At 48.8% G+C, this 22744-nt stretch overlaps 1 protein-coding gene across 1 annotated transcript in view; it reads right to left on the reverse strand.

The window, feature by feature from the left end:
* AFAP1L1 (actin filament associated protein 1 like 1) overlaps positions 1 to 22744 on the reverse strand; it is a 64105-nt gene that overhangs the window by 30762 nt on the left and 10599 nt on the right. The window contains exons 2-5 of the mRNA XM_087430275.1: positions 6750 to 6878; positions 5287 to 5370; positions 4418 to 4515; positions 3167 to 3275 (exon numbers count right to left, since the gene is read on the reverse strand). Of these exons, the coding sequence (XP_087286401.1) occupies positions 3167 to 3275; positions 4418 to 4515; positions 5287 to 5370; positions 6750 to 6878 (420 nt within the window). The remainder of the gene's footprint in view (positions 1 to 3166; positions 3276 to 4417; positions 4516 to 5286; positions 5371 to 6749; positions 6879 to 22744) is intronic.

The raw sequence follows: 22744 nt of genomic DNA on the forward strand, positions 1-22744 counted from the left end.
ACACAGTTTCTCTGCATTTCAGATTCCTCCCCTTAAAGTGACATGAACAGTTCCCACCTTGGATTAGTGCTATAATGCATATAAATTCGGCACAGTGCCTGGCACACATAATGTACTAGACAAACGCCAGCCATCACTATTATTATCATCTCCTGCCATTCCCACAATGCAGGGAGGTAGGTATTAGCCCCATTTTACAGATGAGGAAACTGAGGCCATGCGGTTTGCTAGTGACAGAGCCTGGGTGAGACTGAGGTTGCCAGCTCAGGGAATAGAAGCACATGCCTCCTCCAGGAAGCCTTCCTTCACCCAGTGTAACTCGCTCTCATACCACGCTGCTCTTCAGAGCACTGCTCAGGGCTCCCAGGCCCTGATGTCCATCTGTTTCCTGAGGACGGCAGCACTCAAATTCCCAGCAACCGGGACACCCAGTTCTATCTCCCAAGTTAGGCTCAGAGCCTGCCTTTCCCAGCAGGTACTCTGAGGCCTCAGATCATGGTGACATCTCCTGTGGGGTGGACTGGGGGAGTCAGGACCAGAGGTGAGGGCTGGGGGAGGAGGAAGTGCGATGGGGAAGGGGGAGGGGGTACCCTCAGCAAAGTGCTGGGACACCTGGCAGGGCTGGACACTGTGTTCGAGAGGAAGGATACTCCCTGACGGGCTTGGCGCTCTCCCCCTAGACAAGGTCCCTGGCCTTCCGGAGGCACTCCCTTCCCTCCTGCCCCAGGATCCCCGCTGCTCCTGGGAGGTGGCTTCTCAGCCCCAGCCCCATCCAAGAGAGGAAGGAGCTCTCTGGGAGGTGGAGGAGCCTCATTCAGCTGAGGGACTTGACCTGGGGTTCAGGGCCCTGCAGCACTTTGTCTTCTCTTTCCTCCCCTGTCCTCGAATGGTTAAAACAGAGTGACCCACTGCACATACGAACAGCTGCTTGCAGCGACACAGACCCCTAGACAATCAAGGCTGAAGAGTACTGAACCACCAATCACCTGGTCCAATACCCCATCTCACTTTGTTTTAGCTAGTTTATTAATCAAAAATAATATGCTACAGTAGCCCAAAGGTGGAAACAACCCAGATGTCCATGAACTGATGAATGGATACACAAAATGTGGTATATCCATACAATGGAATATTATTTGGTCATAAAAACGAATGAAGTACTGATACATGCAATGACATGGATGAACCTCGAAAACATTATGCTAAGTGAAAGAAGCCAGACACAAAAAGCTACATATCGTATGATTCTATTCATACGAAATGTCCAGAGTGGGCAAATCCATGGAGAGAGAAAGCAGACTGGTGGTTGGCAGGGGCTCAGGGGAGAGAACAGGGAGTGACTGCCTAATGGGTATGGGGTTTCCTTCTGGAGCGATGAAAACATTTAGGAACTAGCTAGTGGTGACAGCTGCACAACACTGTGAATGTACTAAATGCCACTGGTGGTGCACTATAAAATGGTTGAAATGGTCAATTTTATGTTATGTGTATTTTACTACAATAAAAAAAATATATGCCCACGGTGAAAAGTGCAGTCAGTACAAAAGAGTATGAATGGGAAAATATGTTCCCTTCACTGACACTTCTGTTCATTTCCCACATGAAAATACTGTTAATAGTTTCTTGCATATCCTAGGAAAAATTGTTAAAATGAATGCATGTGTGTGTACCCCATTAAAAACCAAATGAAATTATGTTATATGCAGTATTCTGTGTCTGAGTTCTTTGCAATGAATATATCTTGGACTTCATTTCTGATCAGCACAGACAGACCTATTTTATTTATTGTTTTGGTGGCTGGAGAATATTCCACTGTGCTACTGAATGACAGAAGGGCGTCACACAAACATTATCCTATACAAGTGCAACCACACGTGCTGGGTCATCCAAAAACTGTAATACAGTTTCTTGTATGTAATGGTAAGTCCCTGTGCTCAAGCCAGTGACTTATCTGATCCTCAAAGAAACAGCCATCTTTTGCAACACTGGAGGAAACCGATTGAGAGACTAGTCAAAATCAAAGACTTCTCTTTGTGGGCAATTTAAGAGATTTTTAAAAGGTGATTTGTACCATTGCCCTCTAAATTATTTTATTGTGCTCACCTATGAGTAAAAATATATACATATAATATACTATTTATATACAAATTAAATATGTACATATAAGCTAATTATAAGTATTATGCTACCATTAGATTATAAATACTAAAACTTTAAAATATTCACGTGGAAATTTTATTTTTTTATTTTTTATTTTATTTTATTTTTTTTTGTGAGGAAGATCAGCCCTGAGCTAACATCCATGCTAATCCTCCTCTTTTTGCTGGGGAAGACTGGCTCTGAGCTAACACCTATTGCCAATCCTCCTCCTTTTTTTTTTTTCCCCAAAGCCCCAGTAGATAGTTGTATGTCATAGCTGCACTTCCTTCTGGTTGCTGTATGTGGGACGCGGCCTCAGCATGGCCGGAGAACCCGTGGGTCGGTGCGCGCCCGGGATCCGAACCCGGGCCGCCAGTAGTGGAGCATGCGCACTTAACCGCTAAGCCACGGGGCCAGCCCTCACATGGAAATTTTAAAAAGATGTATTGAACTAAATATAAATGAAGTTTCTAATACTTCTGCCTACATCATTTCATGAATCCTCTGGGGCGGCCACATTCTACTCTGAAGACCTCTGACTTCCACCACGGGCTTTCTTATCTTATGCATTGACTTTGTAACCTAATCCACCTGTAAGATGTGATTCTGCTGAAACACAACTATTCCACCAGTCCACTGAAGAGGAGCTCTCAGGTGAGCACCAGCTTCAGTGCTATGAACCGTGTTGTGGGGTCATCTGTGTACCTCCATCCTAGCACATTTATATGTGTGCATCTAGCCCCTCTTTCTTATTTTAAGGGTAGGGGAACAGAGGCCGAGAGAGGGGAAGGGGGTTGTCCAAAGCCACACAGAACTGGGACTAGAATCCAAGCCCCTGACCACTGGGGCCATGCCCACTGGCTCACCCAGGCTGTCATGAGGGAGGTCAGGTACTCAGGCAGCTCCTCAGGAAGTGGGCATGGCTGGGCAGTGCCCAGCTTGGAGCTCTAGCCCCAGCAGGACACACAGGCACTTCAGGAGAGGAGCCTCCTGCCCTTGTCCCTACCCCTGGGGGACCAGAACTTACTGTGGGAGCTGATGTACTCGGGGGACTTGCCCGGCCCTAGGGGAAGGGCCTCCTCATAGTAATCCTCTGGTGGAGGCCTATTGGGGAGCGGTGGAGGCAGGTCGGCTGCCTAAAGGAGGAGAAGGGAGGTGTGTGAGACCAAGAAGGGCAGCAGAGCAGAGGGGAGCAGGCAGAGTGACGGGAAGGAGGCTGGGGGAGAGGGAGGCAGGAGCTCCTAGAGGCAGGATGCAGTCTCTGAACGTGAAGACGTAACTTCTAATAGAGTGGCAGAAGGGCCAGGTTGGGAAACCTTGTGAGAGTGTCTTTTGGTCCTGTATTCATTACCCAAATTATGTAAGCATCAGGGCTCCTCTGTAATGTCTGAAACTTTTGTGGACTGCCACATAGACGTAGTTATACTTTAGACTGAGCACATGCAGAATTATCAAAAGTTACTGTGAGTTCTGCCATACTTTGCAACCCCACCTACACGCATGTGAGGAACAGCAGGATAGGTAAATGTGAGAGAAGTTATTTAGGGAGGCAGGATTGCCTCGTGGCTAAGAGCTTAGGCTCTGGGGCCAGGGAACCCCAGCTTTACAGCTAAGCTCTGTCACTTACTAGTTGTGGGACATCGACATGTCACTTACTCTCTCTGAGCCTCAATTTCCTTACCTGTAAAATGGGGATAACAATTATGCCAGCCTCATTCAGTTGCTGTGAGCATGTAAAGGACATAATAAGTGGTCAACAATTGGTACCAATGATGGTGATGATGACAGTGAATTATGTGGTCAATAGACAATGCCTGATGTGATTATGTGCCCCTTGCCTTAATTCCATGGCCCCAAGGCTAGGAACCCTAGCTATGACCCAAACCGTTTTGTAGGTGAAAAACTCAGGCTCAGAGAGGGGAAGTGATTTGCCTACACAGCAGTGGGGAGGAGGGCAGAGGCCACCCAACTTCTGATCCAGAGCTTTCCCCATCACTCTGCCTGTGTCACTGCAATCAGAGGTTGGGGTGGGGATATCCTTTGGGACTGAAGGGACAGGTCAGTTCACCACATTATCCCTGCTCAGCAAAGGCACAGTGAGCACGTCATGAGTCTCTGAAATGTTCTCACGGCACTGTTTCTGCCCTTAACCACCACACGGAAGAGAAAACAGGGTCCCGTACAGCCAGGAGGGTCCCCAGCGTCAGGGGGAGAGCCTTCCTTTCCCCTCCAGATGGACAGAGGGCCTGAGGGTGTGGGAAGCCAGGCCATGACTCACATGTCTCAGAGATGGGCTCTTGGCTGGCTCAGGGCTGGCTCCTTTGCCGGGGTCCCCATCGTCCTCTGGCATGTCCCGAAGGTCACTCAGGTCACAGTCTATGGAGGATCAGGCCATTGGGTAAAGAAAGCCGAGGATGAGCGGAAGAGGGCTGGATTTGGGGTGGGAAGGCCTCCACCACCTCCTCCATTAGTAACCCTGAGCAAGTGACTTTACCCTGAGATTCAATCTTCTCATCTGTAAACTGGCCGCAATAATCCCTGGCTTGTCTATCTCCCAGGGTTACCGAGAGGCTCAAATGAGATAATTTTTGGTAAGTGCTTTGGAAATTTCAAGGGTTATGTCATGAAAGCACAGTGTCTTCCCACAGTGTCTGTCAGCTCCTAAAACTCTCTCACCTGACCCACAGCTTTCTCCCTGTGTTGAACAGTGCTGTCTTCCCTCGAGACCGAGCAGGCACTGCACACACCCTGCACACAGCCCGGCTCGGCTGCTCCCACGCCCGTGGCGCCACTGCGAGTCCCTCACAGCTCCATCTTCTAGACTGCTAGACCGAGCCGCCAGACTGCTCGACCCAGAGTCCCAGGCGGCCACTACCAATGATGCAAGTAGCAGGCGAGACGATGCGCTATGGGCCACACTTCTTTGGTCTGCGCGTTCATCTCTCCCTTTTCTCACACCTTGGGGATGATTTCCCATAACCGTACAGATTTCCACTAGACTTTCAGACCTGGCAGGGCCCAGAGAGGCCAAGGGACTTGCCCAAAGCGACTCAATGCTATAACACTGGAGCCAGGCCCAGAGGCAGGTATTTCCCCGGCCAATCTGGGGACCCTTCCACGGACTGAGGTCAGCAGAGGCTCGCTTACCAAATTCTTCAAAGAGGGACTCCACGAAGCTGGGCCCGGAGTGGAGGTCAGCTGTGTTCACGTACAGGTAGGAGACTTCTTTTGCTGTGAGGAAAGAAGAGAACACGCCAGCAGTGAGGAGGGAGGGGACCGGTGGCTGCTGACTCCGAGGAGGGGTCTCCCCTGCCCCACTCAGATTTTTATCCCACAAAGGACACAGCATTCAGTGTGCAAAGCTGTGCACATCCTAAATTATTTCCCTGATTTTCAAACATTGTTTTCATTTTTACATTGTTACTGAGGATCTCCTTCACCAAGTGAAAGGATGCCCAGAGCCCAGCATAGAAAACAGGTTATAGGGGCTGCTCTGGGGATGGCCAGGGTACAGGGGCTCCGGTGAACACAGTCCCAAACTGCTGCCCCTTTCATCCTCCCACAGTCCTGTGAGGGCAGCTGATGATATGGACCTCTTTTGTCACTGAGAAGTGAGGCTCAGAGAGTCTCCCAGTGGTGACTTCCCACCATATCACTCAGACCCTCAAACACTGCGGGACACAAGTAGAGCTTATTAGGGTTTACTGAGTCCTCGGATTTGCATATATCATCTCGTGGGCTGACTTAGGGTGTAGAGAAAAGGCTGGAGCAGACGAGGGGCCTTGCTGCTCAGTAGACAGGGAGTCAGAGAGGCTGTGGGGAGTAGAGGGAGGGACAGTAGTAAAGATGTGGGGCCTGCGTACAACTCACAAAGATGAGGGTGTGTGTGTGTGGGTCTGTGTGTAGGAGTGTGTGATGTGTATGTGCTGTGTGTGCTGTGTGTCTATCTGGTGTATGTCAGACTGTGTGTGAGTGTTCATTGTGTGGGCGTGTGTACTATGTGTATGTTAGTGTGTTGTGTGTGAAAGCATGTGGGTGTGAGAGATGTGTTGTGTGTCATGTATGCTGTGTATGTGAGTTCATGCTGTATGTGAGAGCACGTTGTATGTCATGTGTGATGTGTTATGTATGTGAGAGCATACTGTTAGTGAGAGCGTGTTTGTGTGTGGTGTGTGTCATGTAGTGTATATTTGTTATGGACATGCTATGCATGTGAGGCGCATGCGAGGACGTGTGTGTGGGAATCTGGTATGTGGCATGTATATGAGCGTGTGCTGTGTGTGAGAGCATGTTGTGTGTCGTGTGTGGTATGTGTTTGTTATGTATGTGAGGTGTATGTGAGAATATGTGTGTGTGAGTGTGTTGTATGTGGGAGTGTGCTATGTGGTGTGTACATGAGTGTGTGTGAGTTTGTAGCGGGTGGGGGATGGATGAGTCCAAAGAGCACAGCGAGGGTTGTGGTGGAGAAGGGCTGAAGTGGATGAAGACATTGGGCCAGATCATGAAAAGTACTGAATGCCATGCTGCAAGGTCTGTGTTCTCCTGCTGGCAGGCCCTGGGGAGTTCCGGAAGGTTCTTGAGGATCTCTGGGCAGAGCGTTGAGGGCTGACCTGGGAGGGGCTGCAGGCTCTGCAGGATGGAGGCCACGGCCATCTTCTTCTCCAGGGTGGTGTCGCTGAGGTACTCGTGGTCCAGGAGGCTGAGCAGCCCTGTGAGCTCGGGGAGCAGCTGCTCCAGCACTGAGGAGGGAGGCAGATGGAGCATGGTCACAGCTCTGTGTCCAGGATCCTGGCCCCGCCCCCACCCAGTAGAGGCCAGGGAAGCAGGGGCCGCGGGCAGGCCTGGGTACAAAGGGAGACCTCAGAGGCCCTCCCAGAGCTGTCCCATTGCTGGCCACCCAGCGTCCCTTGGGAGAGCCCTGCTCAGTTAACCATGACATTCCTCCAGGCCTCCCCCTCTACCTCAGATCTCATATGTCCCTCATCTGAGGACTGGACCTCCCGGGCTCACCCTGGCAACTCTGAGTCCAGACAGCCCTTGCGGAGCACTCAGGCCTCCCTTTGTCCCAGCCTGACCTCTGCTTTACAGGCCCGGGGGGTCCTTCCTCACTACAGCTCGAGGCTCAATGCAGGTCCCAGGCCGGAGCCTCCAGCCGTCCAGGACACAGGCAGGAAGGAAGCCCTCCTGTCCCATCAGTTCATATGCTTCAATCTCTGGAAGCTTCTGTTTCCGGTGCCTTGGTGGGAGCCAAACTAAACATTAACCCTTCCCACCCCAGGCCGAAGTCTCTGGTCACCATTCTTTCTCTCTGCGTTACACCAGCGCTTCTCAAATTTGAGCACTGCAGGAATTACCTGGTGATCTTGTCAAAATGCAGATTCTGACTCAGGAGGTATGGGGTGGGACCTGAGACTCTGCATTTCTGACAAGCTCCCAGCTGCTGCTGCTGCTGCTTGAGACCACATGGAGTTGCAAAATCCTAGAGCACAAAGTCCTTTAAAGACCGGAGCATGCTAAGACCATGATGTCATCCATGTCTCCGTGTCCCCAGCAGTAACTTGGGACTTGGTTTGCCTTAGAGCCGAACACCAGCCTCATTACAGTGGTAGTACTGTCCTACTTTGTAACTCGCCAACCACTTGTGCGTAACAGTAAAAGCTGACCTGTGCTGAATAATTATTGTGAGCTGTGCTAAGCCCTTTCATACTTATTGTCTCCTTTAAATCTCATATAAAGCCTTTTATTACTTCCATTCTATGGAGGATGAAACGAAGGCTTAGTGAGGTTAAATAACCCGCAGGGTCACACAGCCAGCAGAGCCTCGACTGGACTTGGTTCCCTTTTTCTACACTTCTGACCATGGCACCACAGCGCGTTGCAGTTATTTTATATGATCCTCCCAACAAGTTTTAAGATAGGTCCCATGATCACCCCTACTTTTTAGATGAGGACACTGAGGTTCAGAGAACATAAGTAACTTGCTTGAAGTCACACAAGGCAGCAGGAGAGCCGGGAGTTCAGCTCCAGTCTCCTCTCTCCCAGCTCCATACGCTTCTCCCCACCCTGGGCCCTCCTGAGGAAACCTGAGACTCTGACTTGTGGCTACAGGGTCTGGATGTGTAAAAAGGGCTATAACACCATGCATAAGAGGACCGGCCCTGGAGCCAGACCACCTGGGTTCAAGTTCATGCTCCATCATTCCTCAGCTGTGGGACTTTTGGCAAATTACTTAACCTGTGACTCAGTTTCCGCCTCTGTAAAGGGGAGGGGGGTAATAACAGCACCTGCCTTGTGCGGTTGCTGTGAGGATTAATTATACCAGGCAGGAAAAGTGCCTTGTCCCGTACATAGTAAACGTTCACCCCCAGTCAGCTGTTACTGTCATCATAGTATTTACTGTGTGATCTGTGCTGAGTGGGTCTGGGAGGGTCTGCCTCCCTCAGCAGGCTGTGACGCTCTAGAAAATGCAGACTTACCATGAATCTCAGCTCCCTTAGCATCTAGTCTGGGGCCTGCTCGGTGTGAGTGCTCCACATGTATTCGATAAGAGAGGGAATGAACAGATGACCACACGAGGACTTTTTTAAAAAGAGAAATCTTATGTGTAGATAGTGGCACTTGTTGGGAAAATGTGACGTTGCAGTCTCTCTGTGGCATTCTATCACCACCTCAAATTTGCTGGAAATGAGCTAAAGGCTGATACTGACAGGTGCCACCTCACGAGCTGTCTCTGCCTTGGGGCACTGGGCTTTCCATGCACTGTCTCATCTAGTCCCCACAGCACATCTGTGAGCAGGTCCTATGGGGATACCTAGGCTCCAGAAGATGAGCTGAGGGAAGCTATGGGACCATCTCACAGCTTGAAAGAGGAGGAGCCAGGCTGATTCCAAGTTTGTGTGATTCCTAGAGCCACTGAGTCACACAACTCCAGGAGGCACCACTCACCTCAGAGCCCAAGTGAAAGGTGCCTGCGGGCTCTGCTGCCTCCAGGGCCTGAGCCCTGGTAACACCACGTGAGTGAGGTTCTGGATGGGGAGGTTCCCTCTTTGAAGCAGGAAATCATTTAAATGATTTTAGCCAAATTTTAGCTATGGTGAAGGAAATATTTTCAAATGGAATCACAAACCTCTCTGGCACCAACAGACACACCAAAAAGTCAGTTAACTCAATTCCAAAATATTTACTGAGCACTAATGATGTGCCACTCGGGGGAACTAGAAAATGAATAAGATACTGTTCCCGTGGGCATTCTCTCTCTCTCTCTCTCTCTAATATACACACACAGACACATAATTACTTGCCAGGAAGGCCATGGTAAAAGCTACAGGAAGGCATGGCAGAGTACCACGAGAGCTTTCTTGTGGCCTGCAGCCGTGGTTCATATTAGAAAATCCATGACACTGCTCTGCCATCACGCGGGAACGTCAAGGCTATGGGGTGCAGCGGCTGTTCATCCCTCTACCAGCAGTTCTGAAACTTTAGACTCAAGACTCCTTTACACTTGTAAAAATTATTGAGGACCCCAAAGAGCTTTTGTTTTATGTGGGTTCTGTCAATCAACATTGACTGTAGTAACAATTAAGACTAATAAAATTTTAACACACAAGAATACACAGGCACGCATCCCATCAGCTTTTAGCGCTACCACATCACGGCATGTCACATAACCTCTGGAAAACTCCACTGTACGAGAGCAAAAAATGCCTATAAGGTCTTAGCACTATCTAAAACTTAGTTTTGACCCTGTGAAACCCCTGAAAGCATCTTGGGGACTCCCCCAGGCACTCCCCATCCCAACCACACCTTTCTGAGAACTGGTGTCCTTCAATGAATGACCTCCGATTGCTCAACCTAAGTCCCTCTCTCTGTCCCTCTCTCCCCACCTTCTCTCCTCTCTCTCCCTCCCTTCCTTTCTCTCCTTCTTTTTTACTGTGAAGTTCCAATGATTTTTTCTTGCTGCTATCAGCAAGTGCCTATGTGTGGCAGCATTCTCGCTTCTAAAAGCTCTCTCGCTTCTAATTTAAGGTTTGTTACAATTGTTTCTAAAGTAAGAACAATTAGGTTCCGAATGAGTTCTCTGCATTTAAAGACATGAGCTATAGTACCCAAGCTTTGTACACCTTTTGTGTTTATTCTTGGTCCTTGATGGGATTCCTAACACAAGACCGTGACTTTTCATTGAACCGAGATATGATCACAAAAGTCCAAACAGAGCAAAGGAGGGAACTGAGTGAATCTGGGAGAAGCAGATGGGGAGTGAGGAGCTGCCCAGTCCTGGTGGCGCTTGGTTTCTGCAGCCTGGGAGGAACGGGCAGGCAGCAGGTGGCAGAGGGAGAGTCACATAGTTTCTAAAGTGCAGTTGGCAGAGGGAGCCTGAGCCAAGGGGGACACTCAGCCTGCAGGCAGTGAGCGGGCAAGAACGCTTCCCTAGAGCTGAGCGGTTACCATGTGCAGAGCAGTTAGCACGCAGCATCTCATTTAATCCTCATAAACCGCACAAGAGGTACCTTGTGTTGCTATCCGAGCCCTATGGGGGGGAAGGGCTCAGAGAAGTGAGGCCACCCAGATAGTAAGCGGTAAGGCCAGGCCTTGAGGCCAGGTCTGTCTGACTTCAAAGCTTGTACTCCGTTCCTGAGCAGCAGAGGCCAGTCCTGGGCAGGGAGGAGGCAGGCAGGGGGCGGGCAGCCCCTCAAGGCCTCCTGCTAAGGGCTCTGGACTATGACTTCATTGGGGCTCCTGACCTGGGGGTCCCCTCACTGGGTGGCCGGGAAATCCTTATTGTGGGGCTGAAATTCCTGCTCAGTGGGCCTCTCTCCACTGGACCCATTGAACTTCAGAGCCCTAACTATGAAGATCTCATAGAGGAAAAACAAGTGACTCAAAGCATACGCCTGACTTAACAGGGCTATCTCATCCCAGAGAGAATCTTATCCATCACGGATACGACAGAGCTTTCAGCCAGCGCTCAGCTCTTCAAGGGCTGTACGGAACTCCCCCAAAGCCAGCTTCCACGTGCAGTGGATACCGAAGTCCCTCTGGTGTTAGAGATGAAGCAGCTTCATCTCTAACACCAGAGAATTCAAACCACAGGGATTTAAACCACCAGAGAATTTAATTTGGAGAGAAATCACATGCATATAATGCATATGACAAATGGTTCCGCCAGGGCTCATATGTACTCCCAGGACAGCAGCCTCAAATTTTAGCAATAAGACTTTCCCAGGGGTTTGTTGGAAATGCAGATTCCTAGACCTCCCATCTAGAGAGCCTGATTCAGTAGGTCCTGTACTGGGACCCAGGAATCTGTATTTTTAAGAAGTACTCCAGGTGATTCCAAGGTTCAAGCTTTGAAAACACCAGAAAACACACCACAGGGTATGTCTGTGAATATAAGGAACGTGGGAAGACTTCCCTCATTCCTTAAAAAATTATCGTTAGACATCACCTTCTGAAACAACTGAGAGTCAAGGTGGGAATAAGAGCTCTTTCGGAAGATCATAACTAGCTGGAGCATGGCGTCTTGCTTAGTAGGGCAGTGATTAGGCCTTTGGGGTCAGACTGTGCGAACTGGAATTCTCCTGCTGCAAATTCTGAGCTGTACAAAGATGGGCATGTTAGAGAATTCTGAGCCCTGGTTTTCTCATCTGTGAAATGAGAATAATAGGATCCCAGCCTCCTAGGCTGGGAGAACTAGGTAAGGTCTTGCTTAAGAAGCACTTAGTAGGGCACTATGCTGGGAAGCAGACACTCACTCAATGCGGAACATGTTGTTGTTGTTGTTGTTGTCGCTGCTTCCTAATACTCCCCAGAACTATGCAGACTCCACAGTATTGATCAGATGGTATCTAGTGACAGATTTGCCACAGACGTTGTAACAAAGGCCGTGAGGATATGGACTATGTCTCAATCGTAGTAGATGCCCAACAAGCATTTATTTGATGAACATGATATTTTGATGACCTAGTCTAACTTTTTCATTTTAAAGATGGAAAAGATGGAAAGTGAGGGTCAAAGAGGTTATTTGGGAGCCAGCCCTGATGGCCTAACAGTTAAAAGTTCGTCATACTCCGTTTCAGCAGCCTGGGTTTGGTTCCTGGGCGCAGAACCACACCACTTGTCTGTCAGTAGCCATGCTGTGGTGGCGGCTCACACAGAAGAACTAGAAGGACTCACAACTAAAATACACAACTATGTACTGGGGCTTTGGGGAGAAAAAAAAAAGAGAGAGGAAGATTGGCAACAGATCTTAGCTCAGAGTGAATCTTTCCCAACAAAACAAAACAAAACAAAACAAAAAACCAATGTTTCTCTCACCGTCTATTAAAAAAAAGAGATTATTTGGCTTAGCTATGGTCACACAACCAACTGAAAATAAAAGTATCTAGTGTTAAATTCACACAAAGCTTGAGGCTTAGAGGAGTCACAGAACAGTGGCTAAGGCCACAGGCTGTGCACCATCTGGGCCCCCCTCCCAGCTCAGGCCCTCTCCAGCTGTGGGCCCCTGGGGAAATTTCTTAACTTTGCTAAGCTTCCAGTTCTTTATCTGCAAACAGAGCGAGTAATAACAGTAGCTGCTTCACATGGTCATTGTGAAGATGAAATGAAATAACGCATATGGTGCTCCGTGCACTCGACAGGCGCTCTGTTGATTCATGTGACCTCCTGGCAGCTTCAGGTGGGGTGGTAGGCACAAGGGAGGGAGGTATCGGGCGGCAAGAGGATGTCGTGGGACTCTGCAAGCCCCACCATGTGGACTGTTGGCAGCTCTAGGCTTGACACGGAGCTTCAGCCCGGGGTGCTTATGGCAGGAGGAGGTGGTGGAGCCCCTTCCCCTCCTGGTGCTCACATCCCAAGGACCCTTCCATGCCAGGTGAGGGGACAACATCTTCCAGTTGGAGGGGCAGTAACCCTGGAATCCTGTCCTTGCCGTCCCCAGTCAAGAGAGATCTCGCTCACGAATTCCTAACCTGCCCCCTTCTCGCCTTCACTCCTGGTCCAGGTCATCTCAGCTGTCCGAGGGCAGACTCGGGCATCAGGATAGGACTGTCTTTTATGGCTCAAGTTTATGTAGAACCATGAATACATTTCATTGATCTCGTTTGGTTTAGTTGAGCCTTAGGGAGGTACAGAGAATTCCAATGAGGAAAAAAACACAGGAAGAAACGGTCTAATCATTGTTTATAAGTCTTTAATCTTTCATTGAGTGGGACAGACAGGCACAGAAACCCAAGATGGGCGATAATTGTTCTCTGGGATGCAAAAAAGTTTGCCAAATAAATTTAGAAAGCTGTTTAAAAATATATCTAAGATTAGACCACTAAGTGCTTATTGTTCCTGGTGAATACCCAACTGAGAGTAAGATCAATTTTCTCTCTGCTCCTCCACAATCCCCACCTAATTGAAATCAAAATGAGATGGTACAGAGCAGAAATTAAGCCAGAGGCAAAAAGCTCTGTTACCTGCTCCGAGGATGGCACCCCTGATGCAGCCTGGTGAAACCTATAAGCAAAAGGCGTTTCTCACGGCCAACATGGGCTCCAGTGCAGGGAAGGTCGGATTTATGAAGAGATGTCAAAGGTATGGAGCCTAATTTCCATGACAAAAGAGAAGTGACTAATTCAACTTCGACAAACCACAGGAATAATAACCCTTGTTTTGGCTCCTCCCAGGCGGGCCCAGTGGGCACACTGACTTGTGATCTCATTCACAGACTCTGGAATTTACAAAAATGCAGGGAAACAGCTTGCAAGTTACAATTTCATTAAATGCAAAGCAGTAGGCGGAAACACAATTTCTCTTTTCCCTACCTCACCATTGTCTCTTTAGGACAAAGATAACTCATCCTTCTTTGTTTTCAAAGTGAAAAAAAACCCCAGCATGATTTAAAAAGAGAAAATAGGAAGAGTTGTTAGAATGTGGTTTTATGAAGGGCCTACAATTTTTCTTTTGGTTACTCAGATTTCCTTTCTCATTTCCAAACAGCAAAATAACCCAATTTCCATGTCACAAAGGCTCCTGTCTGAAAGAACCAGTGCATTACTTTAAAAAATTTTGATCATGATTTTAGAGATGACTTTTAGTAAACTGGTTTTCAACAAGCTAGCGCATTAATGAGATATGACCCATTCAAGTGGTGGGGAGGCAAGTCACCCTGGAAAGGAAAGCAGGACACTTAGCAGGTATGGCCTCAATGTTTGCGTGGGAGGAGGGAGTGGAAGAGGCCCTGTGGCCTTCCAACACTGCAGGCCCTTCCAGAGAGACCTCCCTCCAGGCTGTCTTCATGGTCTTTTCCTCAGCCTCTTACCCCAGGGCCTTTGCATATGCTGTTCCCGCTGCCTGTCAGAACTCCCTTCTCCTGAAAGCAGTAATGTCCCCACTCCAGCTCTCAACTCAGTCATGATTACCTCAGGGAAGCTTGCCCTGTCCTCTCGACCACATCCATTCCCCCTATTTGATGCTGTCATAGCATCACTCTCCTTGTGGTACTTCTCACGGTGAAATGTTATATTTACAGTGGTCCCCCCTTATCCATGGTTTTGCTTTCCCTGGTTTCAGTTACCCATGGTCAATCTCGGTCCTAAAATATTAAATGGAAAATTCCATAAATAAATAATTCATAAGTTTTAAATTGTGCGTGTTCTGAATAGCGTGATGAAATCTCGTGCCATCCCGCTCTGTCCCACCTGGAATGTGAAGCATCCCTCTGTCCAGTGTATCCACGCTGTATCCAGCTGTATACATAGCTACAGGCCCATTAGCCCGTTAGTTAGCAATAAACATAGTACACACAGGGTTCGGTACTATCCGTGGTTTCAGGCATCCCCTGGGGGTCTTGGAACACATCCCCCGAGGATAAGAAGGGGACTGCTGTACTTACGTATTTCATTGATTAACGTCAGTTGCCCTCCTTTAGCCTGAACGCCATGAGGGGAGGAATAGTACCAGCTTTTGTTTACTTACAGCGTAAGTAAGGGCTTCAGTATTTATGAAATGAATGAATTCTTGAATACATTTTTCTTAAGAGTTGATTTTAAACCATGTCTGTCCTCATAGTGGCTCAGCATAGTAAAAACATGCTTGAAAAAAAGAAAAAAACAGGTAACAAGAAGCCCCGGGGAACAAAAGGAAGCAGATGCCCAATTTCTCCCTGGGCTGAGCGACCCAAACCCTATTTGGTGGAACTTGTATCCCTCTTGTGCATGTGGCTGCCAACTGATGCACACTTTGTAGTTGGCGGATTTTAATCCCAACATATAAATTGGGAAATAATGACAACTAACATATATTGAGCAACCCAAACCACTTGAGTTCAAGTCCTGTTTCCCCATTTCCTAGCTGTGCACCTTTGGGACCCTCACATATCCGCCCAATGCCTCGTGGACATCATCTGTGACCTTTGAGCAGATCTACCTCCTCTATTAGGAATGGCCCTAATACATGAGAATGTGCCTAGAACTGTGTCTGGTACGTAGTAAGTACTCAATAAAGGTTAGCTGTTTATGTTACTCTTCCAATACTATTATATATGTAAGTCATATCCTGCTTCAAGAGACTTACAAGTATTATTTACATAATTTAATTCTTATGACAAGGCGGGTTAGCCCCATTTTACAAGTGTGGGAACTTAGCATTGCAGAACGGGAAGAATACTGAGGAGCGACTCAGTGATGCCTACCCCAGTGTTCCTTCAGGACGCTGCTTCTGCCTGTGTCCGGCTCTGGGTTAACTCCGCAGAGAGGCCACCAGCTACACAGGTGAGGCCGGTAGCACTGCCTCTTCATTTCATGGGTGCAGAAATCTCTCCTTCCCCTGCCCACCTTCTCTTCTAGTTGCTGCAAATCTACACATCTGGGGCCATGGGGACATCTCACTTCCTTCCTCTGAATTTACAAGCCCTTCTCTCTGAGTCCAAGTGAAGGCCAAACAGTGGGGCAGACCGTCGGAGGGGACCGCACTGGCTGGACTCGCATTGTTGAGCACTAAAACAAACATTTCCTGTTGTCCCAGAGCGTGCAGGGAAGACCATGGTTCACGCTGGCTGGAAAAGAATGAACAAGGAGCAGCAAAGAAACCCCAGCTGCAAAGCCAATGCCTCCTCGCTGACTGCTTTCCAGAAGTTAAATATAGCCCCCGCGAGGGAGTGCAGGGCTGGCAAGGTCACCTTGGAAGGCTTTTGCATGTGTTAATTACAGCTCTCGCAGGAAACTGAATATCCTTTATACTGAAGAGAATAGCACAAGTTTGACTCCATGGGACAGAGACACAGGATCCTGAGGAAGGGAGGTGGTGAAGGAGAGTGGGAAGATTTGGGATTTGGTATCAGAGGATCTGGTTTGGGTTCTAACTCCGTCCACTCACTAGTGTGGAATCTGGGGTAGGTCATTGACCCCTCTGAGTATCATTTTCCTCTTCTGTCAGGAGGGGTTTACAATCCCCACTTGTAGGTTTGTGCGAGGGGGAAATGTGGAAGGGCTGGGAAAGGGTTTGTAAACCGTGGGGATTATTATTAGGGATGGGAGGGTAGCACAGTTCTCTGATCTACTGTTATTTCAGGAAGACAGGGAGGCAAGAGGTCATGGAGGTCAAAGGTCAGTGGGGAAGGTCATTTCTGGGTGACTCACTTCCCAGGAGTCAGGCTAGGGTGACAGGCTCAAGGAAGCCCTGAATCTTAATAGCCTTTCTAGCAGCAGCTCTGCCCAGGTCCTGTCATCTGCCAGCAGAGCCCTCGTTCCAGGCACCTTGTTTCTCAGCCCTGGGCCGCGAGGGAAGCCGTGGCTCCCTCATCAAGACATTTCTAGAGGGGAGGCGGTGGGGCAAGCCACCCACTTCCTAGGAAGTAACTTTTGGCTGGGGAACTGGGCTCTCCCAGAATTGTTCCTTTGTCTGCAGATTCCTCCCCATTTAGCTCACAAAGGAAATGTTTCCAGGAGGAAGTGGAAAACTGTGAGACACACACACACACACACACACACACACACGCTTACCCCCACACGCAAGATTGCAGCTGTTTCCGTTTTCAGCAGTCTGCACCATCTCCTTCAGCAAAGGCCCGGGAAAACAGAAGCAGCCCCAGGGAGTGGTCTGGGATCCCCGATGATAAAAGCAGGTAGTATTTTTGAGTTCTTAAGTATGTTCCAGATGTTGTGCTACGCACTTAGCACAGATTCCTTCATTTAATCCTCACAGTGTCCCTGTGAGGTAGGTACTGTTTTTACCCTCTGTTTTACACACGAACCAAGTGAGGCTCAGAGAGCCACAGTCGTTTGTCTAAAGGCACACAGCTGGCAGAACCAAGATTCAAACCTAGACCTGACTCTAGGGGCTACGTTTTCATTCGCTGCATTATACCTTCTGGCCTTCTTCTTCTAACAGGGGGTCCCTACCCCTAAGCTTGCTGCGGCCAGCAGTAAGCACCTCACGACCACCCTCTATGGTGTCCACTCATAGGATGGGCACCTGGTCTGAGGCCTCAAGGGGCTGCGCTTTCTGCTTCTAAGAAGTTTGAGTTTGAGGACCCATCTCACCAACAGTCTGCGGCAGACATCGCGGTGTCTGGCTAGGGGTACGTGGATAACACAGATAATAATAAAAGATATCCAAGAATGACAGCGAACATTTATTGAACACTTCCTACATGCTAGGTAGGAAGTGTGCCTAACACTTTTGTTTCTTTTTTTAAATAGGACCTCAAGTGGACAAACATTGGGTTAATCCTAATCCTTGCTGCATGGCTGTGTGGCCTTGGGCAAGCTGCTTCATGTCGCTGAGTCTCAATTTCCTCAACACTAACATGAGGTCATGACAGCTGCCCTATCCACCTCTCGAGCCGGCTGGGAGACTCAAGCCCAGCACTGTCTGTGAGAAATGAGAGCACTCTGTGAACTGAAGTTCTGTAAAGTGGTAAATTGTGATTAATAGCGCATGTGCCATCTGTTCCCCCTCCCCCCAATCAAGCACCAGAACCTCTGTGGGATTCTGGAGGTGACACTGGACTGCATCCCCACTCAGAAAGGCAAAGGATTAGGTGGACAGTCAGCCCACAGAAACCTCAGTGTGATAAACGAATCAGGAAATCATCAGTAGATGCCTCAGGCTGCACTAAGGAGAACATAGTATGTATCTATCTTTCTTCTGTTCAATGGAGTTTTTAAAGATTTTATTTATTTATTTTTTCCCCCAAAGCCCCAGTAGATAGTTGTGTGTCACAGCTGCACATCCTTCTAGTTGCTGTATGTGGGACGCGGCCTCAGCATGGCCGGAGAAGCAGCGCGCCGGTTGGAACCCGGGATCCGAACCCGGGTCGCCAGCAGTGGAGCGCCGCTCACTTAACCACCAAGCCACGGGGCCGGCCCTGGAGTTTTTAAAAAAATGATTATTTTTACTATTTCTCACCTATTTTCCATATCTGAAACCCACCCCAGTGCTCTTTGTTTGTAGTGTTTCCTCTGCGTGGCTTGTTCTCCTCCAACCGCTACTCACTACTAGCTGTGTGACCTTGGGCAAGTTACTTAACTTCTCTGTGTGTCCTCATCTGCAAAATGGGGATAATAATAATACCCACACCTTATAGGGTTGTCGTGAGGATCCAGTGAGGTATTCTATAAAGTGCTTGGAGCAACTTGACTATTACTGTTATTTTAAATCTCCCCCCACGCCCCAGATAGTGACCACTCATCCTTTGAGAGTTTGTTTAGATGTCACTTCCTCCAGAGACCTGTCCTGCCTTCCTGGTGAGGTGAGGTCACCCTGTTATACCCTCCAGAGCAGATGACTTCTTCAATGTCCTTCTCCATTAAACTGAACCCACGAGGGCAGAGATGATGCCTGATTTAATATCTGCCACTGTTGCCCAGTGCCCAGCACAGTAATGGGTACCAAGGGTGAATGGGGGAGGGATTAACTGACAACCCAGAATCCAGAGGAAGGACCAGAGACTGGGGAGGGGGCTGTAAATCCTGCCAGGACAACTGTCTCCAGGAGCAGAAGGGCTCATGGGGGTGGGGGGAGAGGGAGGGTGGAGCAGGCTAGTTCCCTGGGGCATTGCGGGCTCTGGAGGGCAGACCTGACCCGTGGGTGGCAGCTCCAAGACCACAATATTAGGTTCACTGTATAGAAGTTTCCAGAAACCTGAACTAAGAAAAGAGGCAAGAAGGGTTGAGTCCAGATGGGACAGCCCCTGGGCAGGAAGGCAGGGGTGAGTCAGTGCAGTGGGTAGCTGAGAGACTGGGTGGCTGGGATGAGAAACAGCCAGCATCAAACCTGGGATTTGCCCTCCCTAGCCCAGTGACCCCAGGCCGGTGACGTCACCTCAGTTTTCTCATCTGTGAAACAGAGATAATGAGAGCACTCGCCTCAGAGGGTTGTGTGAGCAGAAAGGAAGGTAATGTAAGAAGTGTGTTAAGCACTGCACCAAGCACATATGAACCCCTCTGTAAAGCCTTGTTTGTACCATTGATAGTGCTGTTGTTAGTGATCTCAGGGGATTCAGGCATCACCCAGGGGTCAGACTAGACGTTCTAGATGGGAGGCTAAAGGGCAGGCTCAGAATGGCCACCCTGACTCTGCCCAGGTAGGAAGTCCTTCCTCTTCCCTTCCTTCCCTTCCTTCCCCTCGTCTGCAGAAGCCTCCCAGTGGGAGCCCTGGATTTGGTCCAGGGCCTGGTGCCCAGGAATCCAGTCCACAGGAAACCCAGCCATCCTGGGGCAAGCTCTGGGAGACGCCCAGGGTGATTCCTGCCTCCAGGACTGGGGGTGGGGATCAAGACAATGATGGTCCAAGGTCCTGAGAACGAATGTCTGGAGTCTTGAAGAGCCCCAGAGATGTCTCCTCTGCTCCCCCTTTAGACCAGCAATTCTATACTATTAACTCTATTTGAAAATGGACCGACTGTGAAGTTTCACGTTTCCCTGCTAACTTAAACAGAGAGCCACTTTGGGTAATAGAGCCAAACCCTTGAGTCCCATTTGGTTGAAAAGTGTGAAAGGCAGTGCTAGGGTAAGTGACAGGGAATCCCGGGAAGTGTTGAGCAGGGTCAGACTCTTCAACTTCGCTTAAACATGTCTTATATCATCTGCTGTTCACCTGAAATAATGCCACAGCTCCTAACCGGTCACCTCTTTCCAATCTCTCCCCTTCCACTCTGACGTGAGCTCACTGTGGGCTTTAATAATTTCCCCAAATGGCTACACTTAGCATCACCCGCTCCTGCTCACCCCTCGTCAGTAGCTCTCCGGGGACCAGACACCAGTTTCCTTTGTGACACACGTGTCCAAAAATCCTCATCTGCTCCATGCGCACTCTGTGGCTTATCCCTAGTCCCTCTGTAATTCCACCCCTTCCCAGGATGGGCAGGCGAGAAGCAAGAGGGAAAGTGTTCCAGAGAGAACTTGGATTCCTGTCTACTTCATTAAGAAAGGCGATCATTTACAAACCTGTATTTTAAGCATTAGATTTTTTTTTTTTTAATTGAATGCTTCCTATGTGCTGCGTGCTTTCCTTGTCCAAATCCAATTATCCCTCATAGGTAGGCAGGAGATTGTTATCTCCATTTTTAGTGGAAGAAACTGAGACTCGGAATGAAGTGGAAGGAGTAGAGCCAGGATTCAAACCCGGGAACCTGACACCGCAGCCAGCGCCCTCAGCTCCCACATCATGCTGCCTCTATTATTAGTTACGAATCATGAGCAACGCGGCCTCTCAGGGACTAGGACATACCCAGTTAGGGACTGGAGGATAAGGCCTTCTCTTGGGAAGGACTCCAGGCTCCATTTACCCTCTCCCTGCTTCTCTGGGCGGTAGGTAGGCACACCCACCCAATTTGCGCCCTGAGGAGGCTTCCGTGCCTTTCTTCTTTCCACCCCACCGTTTTCTCCACCTGGAATGCCGTTCTCTCCGTGTTTCTGAGGTTCCGGGCTAGAAAGTGTCCCTTGAGCTCTCTGGTTCTTTATATATTCTCTTTGATGGACACTGACAAAATGTGATCTCATGTCACAGGCATTGGTGACAAAGTCTTAGTTTCTCTGCCTCGCTAGGAGATTCAGGGGTGCAGGGACTCTGAACAGCACCCTGTAACCCCTCAGAGCTGCACCTGGTTGCTGGCTGGAAGTGAGGAAACGGGATCGGTCTCTCTGGCTTCCCAGCACACTCCTAGATCAGTTTTCTTCTTGGTTCAAGTGGAGCTAAAAAAATCCCCCTTGGTTTCATATCAGCTGGATCTGCTCTCAGTAAACCCTTCAACAAGAACGGGTGGGAAGAATAAATATTTATTCTACAAATGAATACATCTGATTCCATCTTCAAAAGAAAGCTTTGGTATAAATTACAATAATTTCTCCATTCTAAGATGCCACTGATTGAAAGATGTTTTATCTACTAAGTAACAGCTTTTTGGGAAAAAAAAAAAAAGAAAAAAATGAACAAATTAATATATCACTTGTAAGATGTGTTCTGATTTAAAAAAAATGCGTCTTAGTATCAATGAAACATTGTTTTTTAAAAAATATGGTCCAATTCAATTTTTATTTTCTTCTTTTGGTTCTGGTGGTCTCAGAACAAAGGCTCCCAAGCCTTGACTAAACCACTGTGAAGCACGGACAGGTACCAGCAATGTCCCAGCCCTGAGCCAGTGGGCTGCTGGGTCAGCGAGGGCACATCAGGACCACCCATGCACTAATGGCAGCCCTGAAGCCCCCAAAGCCAATGGACAGGTTTTGTCCCCAGCAGAACTATGTCTGTGCTCTGCTCATGACCAGTCGGTGGTTCTGTGGAAAGCCAACCAGGAGTCCATCATGTGACCTTAGGCAAGGCACTGCCCCTTGTACCTCAGTTTCCCCAGTTGTAAAATGAAGGGCCTAGGATTAGATAGGTGGTTTTCAAATGCTCTTCTGATGGACCTATCGGATCTGTGTCACTTCCTTAGGGGCTGCTTTGGCAGTAAGAGGGATGGAGTGGGCTGTACTCAGTATTCTCAGGCCTGCTTCACCTAGAGCAGCTCTGTTGCTTCAGATTTTGTTTGCAAAAGGATTCTGAAGCTAAAAGTAGTTTGAAAAACTCCGGTAAATGGCATTCTGGGATCCTTCCAACACTACTCTTGAATACACACTCTGTATGATCTAAAGACAGTCCTTCATTCCTCAGCCTGGACACACCCTCAGAATCCTTCTCACCACAGTGCTCCATGCAGACACTCCCCAGACTCTCTACAGTCTAATCCAGGGGTTGGCAAACTTTTCTGTAAAGGATCAGATAGTACATACTCTAGGCTTTGTAGGCCACATATAGCCTCTGATGCAACTACTCAACGCTGCCCTTGCAGTGAGAAAGCTGCCACAGACAGTACATAGCGAATGGGTGTGGCTGTGTTCCAATAAAACTTTATTTACAAAAAGAGGTGGTGGGCTGGATTTGGTCCACTGGCTGAGGTGTGCTGATCCCTGTACTCTAACACTTGGACCTGACAGGTTAAGAAACTGAAGCCCAAGGAGGGGATTCAAGGAACTGCGTTTGGTTGGGATCCCCGTCTCCTGGGCAGTAAGCGTGCGTCCACACTGCTCACTTAGCCATGACTCTTACCCTAATTTGAACTGCAGGCATTTGGGACGACACG

This window comes from Ceratotherium simum, chromosome 4 (genome assembly GCF_057802395.1).
Source record: "Ceratotherium simum simum isolate JZ-2026a chromosome 4, ASM5780239v1, whole genome shotgun sequence".
NCBI lineage: Eukaryota > Metazoa > Chordata > Mammalia > Perissodactyla > Rhinocerotidae > Ceratotherium > Ceratotherium simum.